Raw genomic sequence first — 22,251 nt, forward strand, 5'->3', positions numbered from 1 at the left:
TCGCACAGTACCGAGCCTACGGCACCGAGAGGAACGCCTTCTCTCGGAGCAACATGAAACGTATATAGACAAGAATTATTTTTTCCTATCGACATTCTAATAATTTAGAGTATCTATTGCACAACGATGTGAAATGAATCACGAAAAATGGTAATATTTTTATTTTTTTATATATAAATTATGCACATGCACACATACATAATAGCAAGAAAAGTTGAGAAAATATAATAAGCTTAATCATTATACTCATTGCTATATACAGAAAATAATGATTATTATAAAAAATTTTTCATGTATGAATATATATGTATAAACATACATAAATATTCATAAACATATATAATCATATATGAAATATGTCCCTACAGCACAAAGTTGCACAAAAGTTGCAGCAATACTGCTGCAATATTGCTGCAACGTTACACGTATTGCAGAGATTTTGCAGTAATATTGCTGCAAATTTTGTGCTATATGGGTACATGTTCATACATCCCTCTTTCTTTTGTAAAATTAGTTTTTAGTATAATAGACATAATAATATAGTAATGTGAAAAAATAATAAAAGTATAATTTTTGCATTATTCGTTTTAGAAAAAAATAAGTTTGGAAAAATATAAAAAAAATTGTTCATACACAATTATACATAATTTTATATATAATTATACATAAGTAATTTTTTTATATTACTTTAAACTTGATTTTTTTTTCTAAAATAAATAGTGTGAAAATTACCCTTTTATTATTTTTAATTATTTTCTATTTTCACATTACTATTATTATTTCTATTACACTAAAAAGTAATTTTACAAAAGTAATTTTACAAAAGAAAGAAAAATATATGTGACCATGTACATAGACATATTTCATATATGATTATACATGTTTATGAATATTTATGTATGTTAATTTATACATATTTATACATATTCATGCATGAAAAAAATTGCGTGATGGAAAGAACGAGAGAGATAACACTTTGAGATTAAAAAAATATTTAAAATCAGACTTACTTAAATTATACAAATAATCTATATACATTGTTTTTAATATTTTAACAACAGATTCTTAGAAAATATATGGTGTCTCAAAGTCTTAAGTTAAAAGGATTATAATTTCAGGTGACAGAAAGTTGAAAAGCGTTCTGTATCGTCGATATATTGCATAGAAAGCACGTTGGAATGCAAGGATCGTAACCATAGAAGTATACGTATTGTTAGATCGTTAGATGTATCATAACATATACTCTGGATAATTCTGCAAATAAAGAGATCGTAAAATCGTTTAAGAAGTCTGATGCCCGTTTCTACTAATGTAGATTAACTTAAATCTCGGTTCAACTTACTCTTCATCTTTTTCTTATTCTTAAAACTAAAAAAAAGATGAAGAGTTAATTGAACCGAGATTAAACTGTATTGATAGAAACGAGCATCAGAGAGAGAAAGGATCATGAGCGAGCAAGAAGACATCGCGATTTCAATAACTCGAATGGAGAAACTTTTGACGAGCGTTACTAACAGGATAAAGGAATCGGTAATTTTGCAAAATTTATATTCGAAATGAATGAATTTCTTTGTTTTCTTAACAGATATTAATTTTTTCTTTTATGTTTTTTTGTTTGAAAAAGTGTTCATTCTAGATATCTCTCAAAATTTTTCTTATTTAATTATTATTTAATTTTATTTAATATTTATTTCAGTAATTTCACTCGATTTCAAACTTTATATTTCGTGTGTCGTATACACAAGATTTTCAAACGCACTGATTGGTTGTTGGATAGAGAATTTCCGAAGTTTCAATAATTTTTCTCCGATCAATCAATCGGCGAGTCTGAAAAAGAACTACTTTTATCAATGTGATAACGCGTTAACTTCGTGCTAAAAATCGCTATGTTGCATTCGTAAAACAGTTTCAAAATTATCCGTTCTATAACAATTAAATATTGAATGTTAAATAAAAAATAATCTTAATCGAATCATTCTTTATTATTATTACTTAATAGATTGAAAAATGTGGAGTCGATGATTCACCATTGCTTCAAGAGATCATCGCTCTCATCGAGCTCTTAAAAAAATTCGTTATATCCCGCATGAAGAGACCTCCCAATATAGAATCCATGCACGCTATCAATTTGCACGATTGCCGGACAAAAATAGCGGAAGTCTTGGCGGAACTCGAAGGTAAATTTAATGAAGAAAAATTCTATTGTTGTTAAATAATATATACGCATTATTTCGGACACAGATTAAAAGTATCAATTACCATGGCAGCTTTGCAGGAGATGTCTGAAGAACAAAACTCGAGCTCTGAAATTTTTCTGAGGGATATTGTTACCTGCGTAAATGACGAGGAAGAAATAATGCGAAACATCAAGGAAGTGTCAGAAGTAGAGATACCAAAAGAAATGTACTGAGAAATGTATTATTTATTGAAATAAAATTCATCTCTCTTTGTATTATAATTTCTTACAAATATTATAATTTCTAACAAATTTTATTTTTATTTGTAGAGAGGAATCAATGCGGGAAATGATGAATGTAAGGGAACGAGAGGAAATACGAAGGAAAATATTACAATCTGAAATAAATTCAGCAGAGCGTAGATTGCACAATATTACAGAATTCAATGCAACATCTGAGAAAAAGCTTTTTGATATATGGTAAATGTGAAATAATTTCCCTAAAAATATTCATTTAATTAGAGAATATCTGTTATCATCCAAGAATATGAAGAAGTTATTGTTCAATTTTATTAATTTTATATTTTAGTGCAAACATTGAACAACAATATATTGCACTTCTTGCTAAATATGATTGCGACATCGGCGCGTCTCATGCGTTATCGGAAGAACTATCAAAAAACAATGAAATTATTAAAGAAAAAATTAAAGAAATGGAGGTTTGTATATTTAATCTTAAATTTAATATATATTTAATATGTACAACTTTTCTGAACTGTCATTAATTTTTTTCATTAGGATCAACTGACCGTGCAACGGGAACTGTATGTTCAATTCAAGAAGGAGCGAGAAATCGCGCTAATGATAGCTTTCACTAAACAACTGGATTTACTTAGGCGCAACCGAGCCGCTAAGATTATCCAAAGAACATGGAAAGCGTATTTTGAGCGTATTTCTTTAAAGAAACGACGAAAAACGAAGAGAAAATAGACAAAAATAAGATAATTCCATCAGTTTTACATTTGAACAAACAAATGATATTATTCTAATAGCACAGATCTTCAGATGCGGATTCTCCGTATGTCCTTTGAACATTCTAGTGACATCCCCAGGATGTATTCCGGATACAGTGTGCTATTAAAGTAGTTCGTCAATTTACGCACGAGAAAACAAAGCACCGAAAATAATATTTTATGAATATGCTAAGATATATAATCTAAACTACTGTAATGGGAAAACTAGAAGGAAAGAGCAAGTGACATTACATTAGCTTATTTTATTCACTGAGTTGACAAAGCATAGCTACTCCTCTTATAATCCAGTGTTCAGATGGTTTCTCCGTAGGCAATCGTATGGCTATGACAAAGTTCGTAGAGTGACCAGTAGTGGATAATACCCCACGGCGTTCGCTGGTTTTATATAGCGGACAAACATACAATTGTCTTTCTATGATATCTTGCTTCTTTATTGGTATCAGCCACAGCTGGAATTGTAGTGAAAAGGTAAGTTTTGTCATTGATCTATAAATACATGTATATCGTTTCTTGGGAGATAAATTTACTTACAAAAGGTACGTTATCGTAAAGTACTTTGGGAAAACTTTCCTCTATACACATTTTCTTTATATCAAATCTTGCACCGTCCAAAAATAACCCATAAATGTAAACGCCATCTTCGGGCATAATCGTGAAGACAGTTTCTTTCAGGATTATGAAATCAAATGCAAGAAGGTCTATAGGAATCTGATATTTTCGCGCGTAATTTTGCAGTGTCCCAGTTAGAAATGCTTGCGTAAAATAAAACCCAGACAACCAGAATGTAACAGGTGGTCCCTTCTCATACCATTGCTGTATAAAACAAATTCATGTTTCAAAATACAATAGTTTAAGATTAATTAAAAGAACAAAACGCTAATATACAGATAATTACTTGTAAAAATGTTAAACGTTGTAGAAAATCATTGATATAACTGCCCAAAGGTTTTAAAGAGGGGTAAGAATTTGTTTTCCACAAAAGAGGTAACTTGCTCATCAAGATTGCTCCGTAAATATCTTCAAGCTCAAAAGACATTAGAATCAAACCTGCGGTATTACGGTATTGCGATAATATAATTCCTAAGGCGCTGTTAATTTTTTTTATTCAATTTTTATCATAATACTTTTATTATATATACATATAAATAAAATATGAAAGATTAATAGTTCAAGTTAATTGACAATATTTCACGTGTATGAATTTTTTTTTAATTGATATACCTTTAATAGCTTTTTGTATATTAATAAGACTATTCCTGATACAGTTTAATAATTTGTTAAATCTGTCCATCTCTTGCACTAACACAGTGTTCATGCTTTGACTGTATAATGTAGGATATTTAGTAAGTGCTTCAATGAGATCGTAATCCTGTGGAAGCTTATCCAAGATATCTGTCGCGACATCATAAACTATATCATCGTCAGAAATTTGTCTTAAACCTTTAACAGCTTCCTAGGAGAAAAGATAATAAAACGTTTCATTATCTTTACTCGAATCGTTTAGTCCATTTAGTTTAAGATTACACCTCAAGCTCAGAGAAAATCAAATCAAGATTTATTAAATCAAGATTTATTACGTGCGCATGATGTAAGATCTCAAAAAGCGATATATAACATACCTCATTAATTTTCCAAAGATCCTGAGATCGAGCAATAAAAAAAAAGTAATTATAAAAAATGCATATTTAATACTTTATGATTGCATAAAATTTATTAGCGATTAGTGTAAATTAAAATTCTATAATTATAAATTAAAATTCTATTATTTTTCATGATTACATACCGTTCGATCCTGAATAAAGTTTGATAAAATAAAAAAGATAATTGTAATACATACGATACATAATATAATTATTTTCACAAAAAATTAAATAAAAATTACTTGAGTGAGCAATAATGAAGAGAATAACAGATCTGTTTCTCGCTGATCTTTAAGTATGTCGGCATTTTCATTCATGCCAAATACACTTGGTTCTGTAATTATCGGAAGTTTTCTAATGTATGCGATAAATTCTTCGTGTTCTTTAACGATCGGACAATAATAAATAGTAGACGATGCGTCAAAGTAGTATATTTCATCAGTCAATAGTTTCCTAAATAAAGACATAAATAATAATTTCTTAATTGATTAAAATTACACACGGACAATAGTTAATACTCACGGACAATAGTATTGTAATAGAATAGTATTCAGTGTTCTACGGTCCCACTCATCTGTAACTCTACCTCCATAGTTGCATTCACCCGTGAGGTACAGCAAAGCCTCAAACTGCACGTCCTCGTAATCGTCCAGAAACATCTTTAATTGCAAAGCGCTGATCCTCAGATCTGTCTCATTAAATTCGTATGGAATGTTCCAGCCAATCGGGCCAAATTTCCGTCTCTCTTGTACGATAGCATGGAAGAAGCTCAACGAGTACAGTAGCTTTTTAAAGTATTCGCTTTGAATGCAGCCTTCGAAGAACTCTATATTACTGATTGGATCATTTGTGTAGGACCTCAAAATATTGGCCCTGAGTCCTTTGGGCGGTTCATTCGTAATCTTGATACCGTTTTGAAGGACCGATGTGGGAAAATGCTCTGCCGGATAACTGGTTAACCATAGCCGGAAGTCAGGATGAATCGTATCGGGTGTCAGATCTTCGCATATGTTTTCTAAAATCGGCATCCAGCTCTTGGCCAGGTGACAATTTTGCAATATTACCCAATTACCATGCCACACACCGTCGTCTATTAATCTCTCCGCTATAGGTCCTTGACCTGAGACAATGACACGATTAGTTTTATACGATAAATTTTCATACAGTAAACACTTACCTTGGCCAAGAGACAGAGAGAAAAGACGGTCCGCACCATAGCCTTGCTCATCGGCAAATGCCAACAAGGTTTGCGTCGGATCGGCACCGGGAGTTAGGATGAATATCAATGGAATACTACAGTTGGAATCCGCAAAACAAGATGCTAAGTCAAAAAGTGGCGCTTCTACGTATTGCGGGCCCATTTGTTCTATAATACGAATAATTAGAGTAATCAATGATGTCTGTTTGATTCATTCAATTGATACTCGCTTGTAATATGTCTTTTACCTTCCACGAGCAATTGTACCGCTGAGATAATTTTATCGGGACGGATACAACGCAAAATTAATAATCGTTCGAATAAACTTAATTTGTCATATGGCGCTGGGAAAGTTTCTTTCTGCGGTTCTCTTGAGTCGAATATCTTCTTCCAGTTGTCAATTGCGTTGGAGAATGATTCTCTGATGCCCTACAGAATTGACAAATATAATCTATAAATATCGATTTTCTAATCGATTATACAAAAATTTACCTCGAATCCTTTAATAGTATCCAATCTGCATAGTTCATCCCAATTTTTTACGAGCAGCCACTCGATAGGATTAACGTATGGGTTTTCCAAACCTATTCCACCAGTTAATAAAAATAACCATTGGCTCGCGGCTTCCGGTGTAATGCTCATCTCATGCAGATTGAAAACGAGAAGTAGCGTGAATAACAATTTATCCTTAGCAAATAAAGATCTGCAGATATTGACGTAAAGGGAATATGTGAAGTGTTTGGTCAAGTCTGTCAGACGTTGTTTAATATTATCGGTCGGCTCCGTATGATCAATAGTCATGTTGAAAAGATTCACAAACCATATCAATGAATATTGATACATTGGATCTATGTTAGCTAGAGATACTGTGAAAAAATTAATCCGATTAAAACATTCAATTTAAAGACTTTTTCTTGATATTACTGATGCACGATTTATTTACCTATTGTGAAGAAAAGTATAGTCGAATAAGCCGCGATGGGTTGATACTGCAATCTCGCGGTATCGATCAACTTTTCCGTAACTTCCATGGCCGCTTGCTTTATCAGAATATCGTCGCACAAACTTTTAGACATCATTAAAATGTCAATAGCTTCCTCGTCTTCTAAAATGTCACCTTTTGTCGCGGAAAGTACTTCCAGGATTTTGTTTTCTATCTCTTGCAACATCCTATCATAAAGTAAAAAATTATATAAGTAAATTATATAAGTAAAATAGAAGGAGTATAACGTATATTAAAGAACATACTTTTTGTTTTCAGCACTCTGCACGATTAAAATATTTTTTTCTGATTCCAAATCGGGTCTTTCCCTCGCAACTACAATCCCAAGCAACTGATCCTCCAGACCGCTCGGTGTTATCATAAAATTCAGCAGAGTTACTCTTACAGCTATTTCCGGCAGATAATGAGGATTTCTTAATCTTGTCGTAATATAAAGCCTATGTATCAATATAATTAATATATTATGTAGAAAAATATCTCAAGTTTTTTTAATTATGTTTTCTTGTCTAAATCAATGTGTTATGACAAAATCGTGACGAAACAATTTACAAAAACAAAATTATTTCTAAAAAAATTAGTAGAAAACAAATCGTTTTGCTATCCATATATTGCCATATAACAAGCAATAAAATTTGTTAATAAAAATATATCGCATCAATGAGCTTTTGTTAATATAAAATTTAAAATGCAGCAGTTTGTATATATATATATATAATTCAAGAGTACCTAAAATTAGTATTATATTCTATTATACTATCGCCTAGTTTTATGCACCATGCACCAGCATGCTTGAATGTCTGTTTAAGAAGTATCGGTTCAAGAATGGCATCTAACTCTTCTTCTATATGTTCTAACAACAATGGCTGTCCAAATTGTAGCGCATTTTCTAAAATCCTGATGTAATTAGGTCGATTTAATCGAATAATGCTCATATTATTCTTCTTTTCCATGTTTCTTATCCATTTGTTAGCTTGGCCTTGCGGATCTATTATCAACGGCCATCTTCTGGCATTTCTAAAAAAAAATACTAGCATTATGTAACATTATATATGTTACTGAGATTTACTTTACAATTTACTTACGTAATGATAATTCCATTGTCGATGGAAAATACATCGGCAGGCAATCCGGCGATGTTCCATGATCTGATCGAAACTGGATCGCCAAGTACATCGCGCAGATAGAAATTTAAACTGCAAATTAGTTCCATACTCGTACACAATTGCACCCATTCGTCTATCTGCTGCACACGAAACGGCGTAGTGAATGGACCTAAGTAAGCCACTACACCGGAAGCAATTAGCACGTCTCCCGTTAGTCGATTATATCTATGGAAAGTAGAAAAAAATCAAATTAATATGAATTTACCATAATATACATTCACAGTAATTAAAAGAAAATTTGCAATAATTATAAATAAAAATCCATTTCAAACAAGTCTTACTTGGTGTCTAGATCCTCAGCAGTTTGGGACCATCGTGCATATTCTCCGCCTAATCCTTTGATGAGATCTACTGCTCGCTTCAATTTCGTCTCACATTCCGTCACCTGGTCTGACATCGTTTGAAACTCTATCCTCCTTTTCTTTAGAGTTTCTTCAAGAACCAACAATTTTTCCTAATAGTAAATTTTTTAAAATTAAATTTTTTAAATATATTCATATATAAATGTACTATTATTTTTTTAGAAATTGAATTTGATTATCATTTTGTATTAATTTTGTTGATATTCGCAATGCGTACCTGTATTTGGCGCAATAGTTCTCTCATCATATTTAATTTTTCCATAGCATCACGATAGGCAGCTTCAGCTTCCGCAAGGGCTCGTTTCTTAGGAGCGACGATTTTCGCGATTATATCGTACTCGGACATTGCAATGACCCAACGGCATAATCCTTCACAAGCCGTTGACACCTTTTTGACTTTCTCCGGATCAAAGGCCGGATTCACCAGATACTCTTTCCGTATTGTTTCGATTACTTTATCCGGTATGTTATCCTTATCGAACTGAAGTAGGGATTCTAAAAATTTAACATCGCTGAGCATCTTTAAGGCGGCCTTCCAGAAATCTTCAATTACCGGACCCTCCTTTGTATATATTTTCTCTGGCTTTATTTGCTGTAATAATTCATTGAAATTGCAACAATGTATAAGCAATAAAATAAAAAATCTGAATCATTATTATGCCAGATCTTTTGCGAATGGCAATATATACTATTGTTCATTGTACAATTGTTTTGTACCTTAAGGACGCAAACGCTTTCCACAATAAGCTTCACGCCATAAGGCGGATGCTTCATTGCTTTCACTACTGCGATATCTGCCGTTGTTAATGTGTCTAACGCTGCTTGGGCTCGAAGTAAGATAGGCATAGCTGCAGCTAAATCAGCATCACATTCGGCTCTTATCCTAGCTGCTTCATTCGCGACTGCCTATATGATAATAACTTTATATAGGAGCATAGTTTCGTTAAACTTGTGTTTCATGTTTAATGTCAATAATATATTGTTCTAACAATATAATGTATTAATATTTAATTTTTCATTAAAATGTTAATGTATTATATTGTTAGTACAATATAATATGTCAGTAATCAAATAGGGATTCTATGATCTTACTTCAGCCGCGGCTTCGTCGAATTTGACTTCTGTCTCAACCTCAGCGACTTCCACACGTTCTTTCTCAATGTCAAGCAACATTGTCTGGATATCCTGCGTAGCTGTAATCAATTTTGGTTGCAACAGTTTCAATATATCCTGCATCTCTATTACTTGCCGCTGCGTACTATCCAATTGTCCTAATCCACCTTCATACCGAGTCTTAGCTTGCAGCACTTCTCTGTAACATTATAAAAAATTAAACGGAAAATTATGAAGCTTAATGAAGTCATACTTACCCACGCTTTTTATTGAGTAAAGTCTGAAAAGTCTTGATCATTTCGAGATAAGTTGTAGGCGTCACATAATTGCGTCTATTCAAACGAATGAAGAATTCATTACTTAATTTTTGAGTGGTTATATGAAAGATTTGACACATATCAATACAGACACTTCTTTCGTGATCAGTAAGTTCAACGGTAGCCAAGAATTTCGTCGCGACAGCGAACAACGCATCTTTAGGCCATGGCTTGAATGATGATATTAAAGATATATTATTTTTATATTTTTTTTTTAAACAACAGTGATAAAATCTGATGATTTTATTTTAATACCTGAAGCCAATCTATGGTGCAACAGTTAACTAAAGCCGGAAATTTCCTAATTCGATTTCTAAAAGCGTCACCGATGGGAGACATAGTGACAACAATATGTAATTGATCCCGACAGATTTGTACGAATAGATTAAAAAGCGCCGCAGGGCTACCATCTGTTTGAAATGCTCGTTCTCGTTGTTGATCAATTATTTTCATCTTCTCACATATTTCGACCATCTCATCAGCCATATATAGATTTGGCACCTAAATAAAGATCAAAATTGTTGAATTTTTTCACGTTGTTAAATGTTTTTTAGCGAGCAAAAAGATATACATAAACAAAATGGCGAATAAAGATAAATAAATCGATGTGTTATTTACTTCTCCTGAATTAAGCATATTGCTGATATCTTCCAAGAAGGTCTCTTCTTTAATCTGCGTATCGCTGAAGAGAAAAGTCGAATGCAATTCGGTAGCAGTGACTTTCTTCAAAATAAGTTTAATGTCCTCGTGCCATTCATACTGGCCATATTGTTGCGAAAGTTCAACTTGAAACACGTCGTAGTCGCAAATGTGTGACGCCAATCTGGTTAAAGATTGCCTTCCAGATCCACCGATTCCAACGAGGAGAGCATGACTTCGTGGTTGCTTGATGATACGAGCTATCCTCGATAGATGTTCGATTGCGTACCTTCATATTACATAGAATTTAGCATAAAATTGAATATTAATTGCAAGTATTACATTTATAAAATATTACAAATATAAAACAGATTTACCGGAACAATACCAGATCCATAGGCTTCCTTGTCATTGAATTATACTCAGAAAGATATGTTTCCACGATCTCTCGTAATTGTTCTAAATCGCTAACTTCTTGGTACAAACGAACGTCTACCCCGGGATCGGCAAAATCGCAATATATCAAATTTCGTAATTCATTTATGGTAATCTACAGAAAATGTACAAAAATGTGAGAGGTCAAAGCACAATTTTCTTTTTTAACTTTTCTAGCTAAAGGATAAAATTTACCTGTCGTTCCTTCTCTGGAAGGAAAAGATCTTCGAAGAGCTCTTCTAACGAGACTTTCATATGTGTCTTTAGTGTCACATTTATTTGATGTATCAGCCAATTGATATCAATTTCGTCAACGGAACGGTCTCCAAATACACGAAGTATCTCGTGAACCCATAATCGATTCATATTTGATAGTGCAGGCATAGTTTCTGGAACTGATAAAAGCACTCCCTGCGTAATAATTGTAATAATTAATAAAGAAATTTTCTCGAAAATATTGATAATAATAGATTGAATAATAAGATGTTAAACAACCTGAATAACTCTGGAGAAATCTCGAAGATTAAACGTGTAATGACATTTCGCTGGTGTCGGTAGCAGATTGCGCAAACTCCCTTTATATATGTCTAGCGTTGCTAAAACAATTTGATCAATGCATGGATCAAATTCTTTACTAAAACCCCTACAATATGCAAAAAAACATATACTACATATATTATAGATTTTCATAAAATAAGATATTTACTCAGAATAAATTTAAAATATATTTTGTGAATATTTTTATAAATCTTAAATATTTTTAAATTTATAGACCTTGCATCGAGATGCCACAGAATAATCTTACTAAATATCGCAATCATAACTTCATCCTGGAATTCAGATATTGCCAAAACGAAAAAGTGTCGTTTGAATCGCGGCGTAACATCTTTGCCTACGATTGGCGGAGACATAGCACACATTAATTGGATTTCAATCAATTTTATTAACGTTTGTTCTCTTATATCATACCTGCCAATAAGAAATTAATAAAAATTACGAATATTTTATTCAAATTAAATTTAACACTATTTGAGCAATACTCAAACATGTAATAATTTTATATTACAAAATTATAAGTTAAAATTAAAAAATCAGATGTCTATAAGGTAAACGTTCCAGAAGTGACCAGACATATACCTATATCCGGACATTTACACAAAACTTCATTTGTTTATATTATTATTAATGTCAAATGCTATTTAAAATAATCTTTATATATCTATAATTAGATTATAATACTGTAATAGAAAAAACATTTGAGATTAATAATAATAAATCTTGTAAGTGTTCAGACATAGATACATGTCCGGTCACTGGGATATTTATCTTAAGTGACAAACAATTCAGAGTTTACCATTGCCAGTGATCCAACCATTGCCGTAATAATTCTATGGGCGGTTGTGCCCCAAATATCTCTTTCATTGGCATTGAAACGTCATCGACGAAGACAATCCATCGTTTCCCTATAGGAGGACCATAAACGCCCTTTCTCCTACGATCTAATTTACTCATAATAATATTTTGCGTCTGGTTAGCAGTGGTTTGCGCGGAAAAATTAATCAGCAACGGTTTATTCACTTCGGCATTGTTCTTCCTCAATAGGAAGTCGATTATGTATACCGACTTTCCGGTGCCTGTTGGACCTACAAAGAGTACCGGTTTCTCGTGTTGTACCAGCATCTGAAAGAGAGTCGTGTACCGTACTGTTTCTACGGTTGGCACAATTATTTGATTGACAGGGATGTCACGGGGAATCGGGGGCGCCAGTAATAGCTCGTCCGACCATAATTTCCACTTTCCTTTGCCCTAATAAAAAAAAAAAACATAAATTTAAACAAGATGAAATTTAGCGAAATAAAATATCTTAAAAGATAAAAATATTTTTTATTTAGATATCAAAATTAGATAAATAAATTTTTGCAAGTTTACCTCTTTAATAAATCTGTAATCAAATACCAGTTTATGCTTTGGTATGATAAATATATAGGGTTTTAAAGGTGATGGAACCGGTTCTTGTAACTGATATGTGTTCATTAGCTCCTGAGGAAATTCTTTCTCCAGAAGCCCACGAAATAAAATGCTAAATGATTGTTTATACTTGGCTTCCAAAGTGCCGCCCATTGCCCAGATGCACGAAAAGAAAAACGAACCCTGCACAAATATTTATAAGATTAATTCATTACGACTTACAACATTTTATTAACTATTTGCTTATTTGATTCCGACTTCTAGCTGTGCTCGAAGATCAAGTTCGCTTAAATTTTGTACTATTTCTTCATTATAATAATCATTCAAGAAACAATCCACGAGATAAGTAACAGATCGTAAAATGTTTGAATCAGGCATCGGACATATTTCCTGCAAAGTAATAAATACAATGTATGAACAATACTTATAATACGTAATTTTATTTGTATCAAAAATAAAAAGTCTCCTACCTTTACGTTACATCGGCGTAATAAATGAAAAAGAGGTTTACAAAATCTGAGGAATAGCGATTTGTAAAGAAAGACTCGTAGCCATTCATCTATCACTTTTGGCAATTTAGCCATCCAAGAATTTAATAAAGGGTCCCATCCTAATGCTCCAGGCTCCATATAAATCATTCCTGTTTTGAACAATTTTCGTTGATCATCTAATTCCAGATTTCAAACTTGCTTATTGTCAAAAGATCCCATTTACCGCAACGAGATACTGTGGCCGGTGAAGCAGCTTCTAGATCTAATGGCTCGAATATCAAGTTGGTCATCGGCGCCAACTGAATGATCTCTCCGCTCATCAAACATAACTTTTTGTTGTCGTCAAGAACAGTATTCATACTTTCTATCCATATTGCGTCTATCGGACCATCGAAAACTAACCACTTTCGATTGTCGTTTGTCGAAGTTGCAAAAGCTCGATAGCTAATAGCCAGAATACCGTCCTTCCATTCGTGAGAGTCTGGATCGAATTGCCCGTACAATTGTCCAAGAGTTATTGCCTTCGGATTGATCACCGTTATCTCTACTTTGCGCTCGTTTATCCAATTCTATTTAAAATTAACATTAAATTTAATTATTTGATTTAATCATATTATATACTGCTATAATTGCTGTCATTTTTTGATGTGTTGGAACTGAAGTAACAATTAATGAGTTAGGAACATTTACATTTTCTTCGCAAATTTCGAGTGCGTCTGCCAGCATTTTGTAGGCCGTAGTCTTGCCAGCGAAGGGATATCCGATGATCATGAATCCATGTCTGACTAACATCATTTCGTATATTTGTTGAATTTTCTCTAGAAACTCAGGAACGCACTGGATGTTTGCAGCGGCGCACGCTTTATGCACGGACTCATTTAAGTATACATAGTTCGGTTCAGGAAGTTGCACGTTTGGAAAAAGATCCGAGATGATGCCCTAAAATGATATATTCTTGATGATTTATCCCCTTTATTTGAGCATAAATGTATAGACATACGTGAAACAGTGGTATATCTTCACTAAGAAACTTGGGCAAATTCACATCCTTTATACTACGCAGGATTAAAATGTCCTCGTTTTCTTTTGGATACTTCAATTTCAAATGTCCTGCTGCTATTAAGACAGTCTTTACTGCTCGCATACCGTAATCATAATGAGTCTGGCTAGACAGTTGCTCTGAGCATAATTTATAAGCCATAACTATTTTAACGGACAAAGGTCTCGCGTTGTAAAATCCATATGAGTACAAAATGTTTTCTGCTATTAAAGCGTAATCCGGTACCTGTTAAATATTTTTAAAAATATAACATAATTGTACAAGAAAATAAAGCATATTTTTTTCAAAGCGCAGATTTGATCTCACCATCATAGCCACTGGTCGAAATAAAGCTTTCAAATTGTCTGGCAATTCCGTTCTGCCAGCGTATCCCGGATTCATTGTGGTGAATATCGCGCAGGTACAATCCAGTTTTAATTCTGTTTCCTCGAATATTAATATCTCCTTCCCTGCCTGTATAGCTCGTTGAAGAGTTAATATTAGCTGCGCCACTACCGATAAGACTTCTAAATCAATGCGGTTGAACTCATCGAAACAAGACCACGCACCTGTACAGGCTAATCCCTGTTGAATTATTTAATATATATTTACAATAAGATATAATTTTTTATTTGTTGTAAAAACGACAAGTTATATTTTATGCTTATATTACTCGAACAAAAATTTTTTTTTTTTAACTTTAGCTTCACAGGACGTCCCATTTTAATCAATCCAATTATCTGCGATATTAAATTACGATACGAAATTATTAATGATAAAACATTTTTTGTACACCAATAATTTCGGAAAAAATTAACTTGGATTGATTAAAATGGGACATTCTGTATAATTGTTTTTGTATATTCTGTAAACTGTTAAATTAAATGTTTCCAATTTGTACTTTGAAAAATTTTCCCAGAGCGATATAGTCTAGCCCTTCCGAGCAATTGAATACGACGCATTGCTTGGCAACTGCCTTTGCTAGATCTTTGGTAGTTTCAGTTTTTCCTGTCCCAGCAGGTCCTTCCGGAGCGCCGCCGAGATGCTGGTTGAGGGCACCGAACAAGGTACGATAGCATCGATCGGTGAGTGGCGTGATCACTAATCGCGATGTATTGCCCAAGTATTCATATGCATAGGCTAGCTGAGAATTTATCATCATCGTATGCAAGTTCTCATCCTATAGAACAAAAGCATACATTTTCATATTGGCGACACTGAATATATTATACGATAACGCAAATGTAAATGTAAATTATAAATAAACTGAAAAGAATGACTGCGTATTTAAATGTACTCACTATCCAATAATATCTCATTTGACAAAGCCACTTAAAATCTGTGATTTTATTTACACTTTGCTCGCATAATTGCACCAGCACGTCACGACTGTGAACATCTAACGTTACTAGAGCTTCTGCAAATAAAAACAAGAAGAAAAGAGTAATTTCTGGATCGTAGTAACTGGGATACTTAATTTTTAACCAAACAAAATACTGACCCAAAGTCGTTCGATTCTGCTTTGATAATTTACCGCGGACGAGCTTGACAATTTCATTAAGTTCGTACGTGCATGTTTCTATATAATCTCTTAAATTTTCGGAGTTCTTTGTAAGTTTATTAGTAATATCTGCCGTCCAGTATAGTTTACTAACACAGAGAATAGTCTGCCCCGGCCATTCCAGGGCCCATTGGCTCCTAGCTTTAGTCGGAAAGGCATTTTTAGCTCGTATCACCTGAAGAGAAAAATCGTACCAATATTTAATGATTTAATGTAAGACTTTCTTGTTATCGATTTCAATTAACCTGAGCCTTGACGCTTTTTTTCATATCATTTTCAAGTTCAAGGAGCCATTTTTCCACTTGTCCTCGCGCAGCAGCCGTATCGATTATATCCTCGAGAATAATCAACTCCTCTTCAGATGACATCATAGCTGTGGCCTCCTTGACTTCGGTAAAGCTCAGTTTTGCAATACCCTCGAAACACTTTTTCAAATGCGGTTGCACTCTATAATTAAAATAAACAATTACGAATTGATATGTGTATAATAATAATCAGCATAATAAGGCATATATATATATATATATATATACCGCGTGGGATCCCTTGTCTCACATAAAATTTCTAGAAGTTCATCGTTAGACAGAAAGAAAAATCGCGGAAAGAAGAGTCTCTTTTTCTCTAGATAAGCGGCAAGTCCTTTCTGCACTAATTCAAGCAAAGTAGTACATTTTTTCAAGCGATCCAACATCTTGTCGATATCGATAACACTCATAACTGTTGGATTATCCACGACGATTCTCATAAGTTCTCTCCAGATCTATTTTACACATCATTTAAATTTGAAATTATTATAAATTTATATATATGTATATTTTTGCATATAAATGTAACGAGATAATTTACGTTATGAATAATTACTTTATCTACGGCGATAAATCGTCGACTTTCCTCTGGCATCTGTTGCTGTATATCGGGCGATGAGAAGATTGGTTCAAGATACTTCCACGTTACTTGAACTTTGATCCAATAATCCATAATATTTTGTAAGAAAAGTAACTTGACTTCCCATTCTCTAATAAAATAATAAGATAATAGCATAGAATAATAAATGGTCACGAACTTTATTTGACAATTAAAGTAGCATTAAACTAAAAGAAATTAAATCTCTCCCCCCCCCCCTCTCTCTCTCTCTTTCTCTTTCTCTATATAAATCAGTCTCTATATAAATCTCTATATATAAAATAGTTATTAAAAATTTCATAAACCTACAGAGTTTCTTTCTCAATTGGTTTTATATAAATAGAATTCTTCATCGTCTGGGTTTTTGTTAGATGATCGTCGAGCAACATCTGTATTTCTTCTACACTGCCAATAACATATGTGCCAGTCTCACGATAAAAAATGACAGTAAAAGCGATATCCGCCCAACCCGAAAACATTTTGAATAAAGCCTTCTCCAAATTACCCTCTTTAGTAGCCGTCTCGGATATTACATCAAATTTCGCGACATAGTCGCCTAGGCCGTAGTCGAGAATCTGCGGACGTAAATATGATTATGATCAGTAGCCAATGACAAACCAGTTAGGTTCACCTTTACCTTGGTCAACGTCATGTATTGATCGACTTTTATCGGAAACCCAACAATTTCCGAAATCTGTTCCCAATGGCGACTTCTCAGGAAAGGATTCCCGAGAGTCAATATCACCGGCATATGCTCTTTAAAATCTTCGACTTTTAGTTTTACGGTTTCTGCTAACTTTTTCACAACAGGTTCTTGAAAAGTTGTTTCCAACTTGTATATTGTACGATATGCATTGCTCGTTTCAGTTTCAATCATTTCGGGATCATATGAGCCTATCATAGCTTCGGTCCAATTTTCATGATTAATTAAAAATTCACAGGCAGTGTCATACAATTTTTTGTAGGGTGCCAACTTATCGGCTAACTAATTATCAATAAAAATAATATTATTCCTTTCATATAAAAAAAATAATGAGATAGAAAATGTAGGTATAAAACATCGAATTTTTTATATTTTTAAAACTATAAAAGCTTCGAACTTATAATAATTTCTATAATTTATTTATATCACTAGATTGCTTCAAAATATATGTACTGATAAATGTGAATCGATAAAATTCAACCTTTTTGTATTACCTTTTTTCTTAAGGGATACATTGATGTTTCCCATCCGAATAACTTTTCTTCATCGTTGAATTCTAAAATTGTATTTATAGCAGTAATCAATTTTTGCTCGAGACTCGTAGCTTTCTTTTTGTATCGGTGTATCTCCTCAATATTGCCCCAATGTTGCAACTCGTTGCAATATTTGTCATAAATCTGAAGATCCTGTTGAAATTTCTCGATTCTGACTTTAAGTGTTGCTTGATACTCGTCCGTTTTACTTGCAATTATTTCTCGGTACTTTTCGAAAATTTTAGGCATTGCGTAATACCTGAATATATGAGAATTTCAATTATTTACATTATTCAAAATTTCCAGGTATAATTAAATTTTTTTTCCTTTATATGTAATTGTATCATAAGTGAAACAATTCTTTCATATATAATTATAAAACAAATTTTATTGCAAATTAATATAATTAAAACATGCTTACCAATGAAAAGCAAAATTATTGTTCTTCAACTCAATAGGTGTTAAATGGTGATAATCTGATAAAAATATTATATATTCCATTGCTTCTTGCAATCGAGTTTTTAATTCAAAAACAGTCTCCGTTTCAGATTTATGTATAAAAGTCTGCAATTTTATAAGTTCTGACGTATTTGGCGGTACGCTTAACGCTCGCTTTGCAATGTTTTGATAAACATCTGCTATACTAATAATTAAAACTTATTAGATAATAAAATTGTCACAATTTTTAGTCATCAAATTTGCGAGAAACGTACGCTCGAACTTTTTGTTGATAATCAGCGATCATTCTTGAAATTAATTTATCTTTGAGTTGAGCAGCTGTAGAAGTGAGATGTCTTATAATATAATGTTTGCGAACTTTAAAGAGATCAGTAAAAGATGTCCAATGAAACTCTAGTGGAATATTCTTGCTCAATTGATCATAATAATCAACGAGTTCGCAATATTTCTGATACGGATTAGGTGGTTGAGTCTTTAGAAAGTCTTCAATGTAATTGATGTCCTCATTATTTATTAAGCTCATATGTTTATCGAACTCATGCAACTGCATTTCCGGTTCAGTTTTATATTGTTCAATTAAATTTGATATGACATTCGCATGTTGCTCAAGAATGTCTGAAGAAATTATTGGCTGCGAAAGCAGGTAGGAATTTAATAATTATAGTATTATAATATAACTTTATTAATAATTTTTAATCATTACATTGAGTATAATAATCAAATAATTATTGGAAATGAAACTTTTGGCAGTTATTTAATAATTTTATTTAAACATTATATGATATTTTTAACCCATTCAATATTATATAAAGTGTATACCGTGAGCAATTCAGTGGAACTACTATCCGGATAAATCCACTTGAGTTTTACTTCCACTCGTGGTAATGTTGTTACAGCATCATAAAGAGAATTCAGCAACATTGAAAGGCCGTTTGCAAATCCTTTGAATGTAGGATCAAAAACGATAGATGTGTTTCGTACCACAACGTTTATATTAAAGCCACAATTTGTGTACTGTTTAAAATAATTGTATTTAATATATTGGATCGAAATATACATTAAAAACAAATTTTTAATCGGACACCGACTATAAAATTATACTATAAAAATTATACTTACACCAACGTCTTTGAGATAATTAATATAGTCTTCCATCGAACGTAAGCACAAGTCTCGCAATTGATTTTCCATGACGTAGGCAAGGCAATTGAAGAATCTATTATATTGCGGATTATTCACAGATGGTAGAGTTCCCTTCTTCGAAGCCTATTGATGTAGAGATTTTAACATCAGGTATGAATTAATATCTATAAAAAGTATTTCTACCGTTTAAGGCTTAAGTTATACAGCAAATTTCTTACTGTGAGTAAAATATTGCAGAGCTTTGGCAACCATCGTTTAAGAAGATCATCGCTCGTATCTTTAAGAATTTTTAAGAATTTGTAATCAAATTTTGAAAGATCGTACGGTTTTCTATACGACGCCAACTCTCGTATGTCTACTTGTTTGACCTCTCTATGAATTACGAGATTATACTGGACCAAAAATCATTTCATGTATAATAATATTCTGATGCTATATGCCATTTCAATTTACTAACCCATATTCACGATACCATAAATTTACAATTTTGCGTATGCACGGGTGATACAGCATGATCGATCTCTCCTCCAATTTTGCTCTTCTTTTTTTACATTTAATACAGTGCTCCAGCGAGAACAATTCAGCAATTTCTCGGGAGAGCAATGGCTGCAATGTGTAATCGGAATGTGTAATCGCAAAAAGCAATCGAGTGTAAAGAGCAGCGACCGTATAGGATTATTGGCAAAATGTTGTCGAACTCAACATCAGGTGCTCAAAGTTTTTTTTACTGCTCATGAAATAATACTTTCTCATATACCTATGTTATGTGTCATTGCAGACATTTGGAAACGGTAGTGTCTCGGCGTCATAATGCGAGACCAACAGTGCAACTTTATGCGATAATACTTACCGGAACAAAGACCTCCTCCTCGAAGGGTTCCTGCAGCACAAAGTCAACGAGAGATTTTTTCATGTTCGCAACATAGTCGCTTTTTAATTCTCTAATCAATTGATTGAAGCATTTGTTGTGTTTCTTCTGCCATTTAGCGGACACCATGCTCGTTATCTTCTTTAACGTGTCAGAATCTAAGGTACCTGCGTGAATGTCGTCAACATCATGAAGAATGTAGTAGTAATACCTCAAGAGATTCTTGTCTTCTTCCGTGAGCCAAATGTCACCAATATCGTCGACGTCGCTCAAAGTTGTTTGTCCGCAAACGTCACCATCATCTAAAATCATACACTCCTTTGCATAGTCACTACAAATTTCCATCTTGTCTTCGTGACGACTTTTGCATTTCATCGGCCCTTTGATCTTCCTGATCAGATGCATCCGAAATTCAGCTCTCTTCTGACACAGTGACGTATAATAATCTTTGGAAGGAATTATGTTTTGCTTTTTCTTTAGTGCCGTGGTGCTGCTTTTAAATTTATTTAATAATTTTTTTTACAAAATTTGATATATACTTTATACAGAAAATAGAAATACGTAATCAAGCATTACAATGTTATACTTTGCAAGAAACAAACAATATTTTACCAACTGCTAGTAGCTTACCTCGACGAAGCTTCACACTTTTGTGGCAAATTGCAAATCTCCGGTTCATCTTTAATATATTTTTTTAAACGATCATATGTCTTCTGATGCGCGTGATAACTTTTAGAAAGCTTGATATTTGAGGAATATATGTGGGAAGTGGATTTCATCCAATCGCAATGTTTTTTACGAGATTTCCCAACGAATGACTCCTTACTTTGCTTTGTCAATCCTGTGCATGATTCCGATTTATAAATGTCAATTCTTTCGTCGCTTTTATCTTGCTCTATAATTTCTTCCTTTCTTTCACTTTTATCTTTTTCTTGTACACAACGCAAGTTCTCCATCATGTAACCCCAAACCTTTACTTTCTTTTTATCAAAATTATCCCATTAAAGTAAATTTTAGGACATTAAGTGTGTACATGATTTGAACAGAAAATCATAAAATGAATCACTCAACCTCTTCCTTTACGGTACAACATACCGTTTCACTCGCTTTATAAGGGTTACGTTACCATAGCAGTCACAATAACATGGAGACGTTACGTCAATCCACGTCAATCGTACATACATAAATTTATATTTGCATATATTCAGAATGATCTTTTATCGATAAATACATTTTTATACCTGAAATTCTATAGTACATGTAACATAAACTAGTACTAAATATAATACGCTAACATTGTAAAAGTGCATTCTGAATATAGTCCGATATCTTTACTGTTGATTGTTGCTGATATAAGAATTGTTACATATAATAATGCAATATGCATTAATAACGCAAAATATAATTGAAAACAAGCATTTGTGCAAAAACAAAAAATCTATTCTGGGAAATACACATTTAATAAAGAAATGAAGGCTGAAGGATGTAAAAAAAATGATAGAT

At 32.9% G+C, this 22,251-nt stretch overlaps 2 protein-coding genes across 2 annotated transcripts; one reads left to right on the forward strand and one right to left on the reverse strand.

Annotated features, from left to right (window-relative positions):
- The first annotated feature begins 11 nt into the window (after positions 1–11).
- Positions 12–3,443, forward strand: LOC105149134 (uncharacterized). The gene is made up of 7 exons (XM_087408792.1): positions 12–150; positions 1,119–1,530; positions 2,000–2,177; positions 2,268–2,403; positions 2,507–2,656; positions 2,766–2,895; positions 2,975–3,443. The coding sequence occupies exons 2-7, from the start codon at positions 1,447–1,449 to the stop codon at positions 3,164–3,166; spliced, it is 870 nt and encodes a 289-aa protein (XP_087264918.1). The 5' UTR covers positions 12–150; positions 1,119–1,446; the 3' UTR covers positions 3,167–3,443.
- Positions 3,433–22,120, reverse strand: LOC105149139 (dynein axonemal heavy chain 7). The gene is made up of 49 exons (XM_087408795.1): positions 21,379–22,120; positions 20,731–21,241; positions 20,338–20,486; positions 20,099–20,252; positions 19,857–20,003; positions 19,557–19,751; positions 18,992–19,368; positions 18,700–18,921; positions 18,240–18,537; positions 17,680–18,027; positions 17,352–17,617; positions 17,001–17,154; positions 16,673–16,899; positions 16,385–16,586; positions 16,080–16,314; positions 15,880–15,995; positions 15,480–15,758; positions 14,906–15,163; positions 14,540–14,824; positions 14,230–14,478; positions 13,763–14,108; positions 13,519–13,688; positions 13,307–13,438; positions 13,010–13,231; positions 12,435–12,886; positions 11,855–12,049; positions 11,576–11,723; positions 11,276–11,491; positions 11,023–11,195; positions 10,625–10,934; positions 10,262–10,507; positions 9,947–10,176; positions 9,669–9,888; positions 9,294–9,482; positions 8,794–9,168; positions 8,496–8,668; positions 8,134–8,379; positions 7,778–8,065; positions 7,297–7,488; positions 6,992–7,218; positions 6,541–6,914; positions 6,297–6,477; positions 6,028–6,216; positions 5,373–5,970; positions 5,093–5,303; positions 4,432–4,663; positions 4,106–4,257; positions 3,742–4,023; positions 3,433–3,659 (listed from the first exon to the last, which is right to left on the reverse strand). The coding sequence occupies exons 1-49, from the start codon at positions 21,705–21,707 to the stop codon at positions 3,453–3,455; spliced, it is 12,177 nt and encodes a 4,058-aa protein (XP_087264921.1). The 5' UTR covers positions 21,708–22,120; the 3' UTR covers positions 3,433–3,452.
- Between the last annotated feature and the right edge of the window lie 131 nt (positions 22,121–22,251).

The sequence above is a fragment of the Acromyrmex echinatior genome, chromosome 8 (assembly GCF_024713525.1).
Source record: "Acromyrmex echinatior isolate Ae372 chromosome 8, ASM2471352v2, whole genome shotgun sequence".
NCBI lineage: Eukaryota > Metazoa > Arthropoda > Insecta > Hymenoptera > Formicidae > Acromyrmex > Acromyrmex echinatior.

Excerpts from the sequence above, each read along its gene's own strand:
- LOC105149134 (XM_087408792.1), top strand. The coding sequence starts at position 1,447 with ATGAGCGAGCAAGAAGACATCGCGATTTCAATAACTCGAATGGAGAAA. Across the intron at positions 1,531-1,999 it reads CTAACAGGATAAAGGAATCG|ATTGAAAAATGTGGAGTCGA; the intron begins GTAATTTTGCAA and ends ATTACTTAATAG. Across the intron at positions 2,896-2,974 it reads AAAAAATTAAAGAAATGGAG|GATCAACTGACCGTGCAACG; the intron begins GTTTGTATATTT and ends TTTTTTCATTAG.
- LOC105149139 (XM_087408795.1), bottom strand. The coding sequence starts at position 21,707 with ATGATGGAGAACTTGCGTTGTGTACAAGAAAAAGATAAAAGTGAAAGA. Across the intron at positions 21,242-21,378 it reads AAGTGTGAAGCTTCGTCGAG|CAGCACCACGGCACTAAAGA; the intron begins GTAAGCTACTAG and ends TAAATTTAAAAG. Across the intron at positions 20,253-20,337 it reads TTATGGTATCGTGAATATGG|AGAGGTCAAACAAGTAGACA; the intron begins GTTAGTAAATTG and ends CGTAATTCATAG.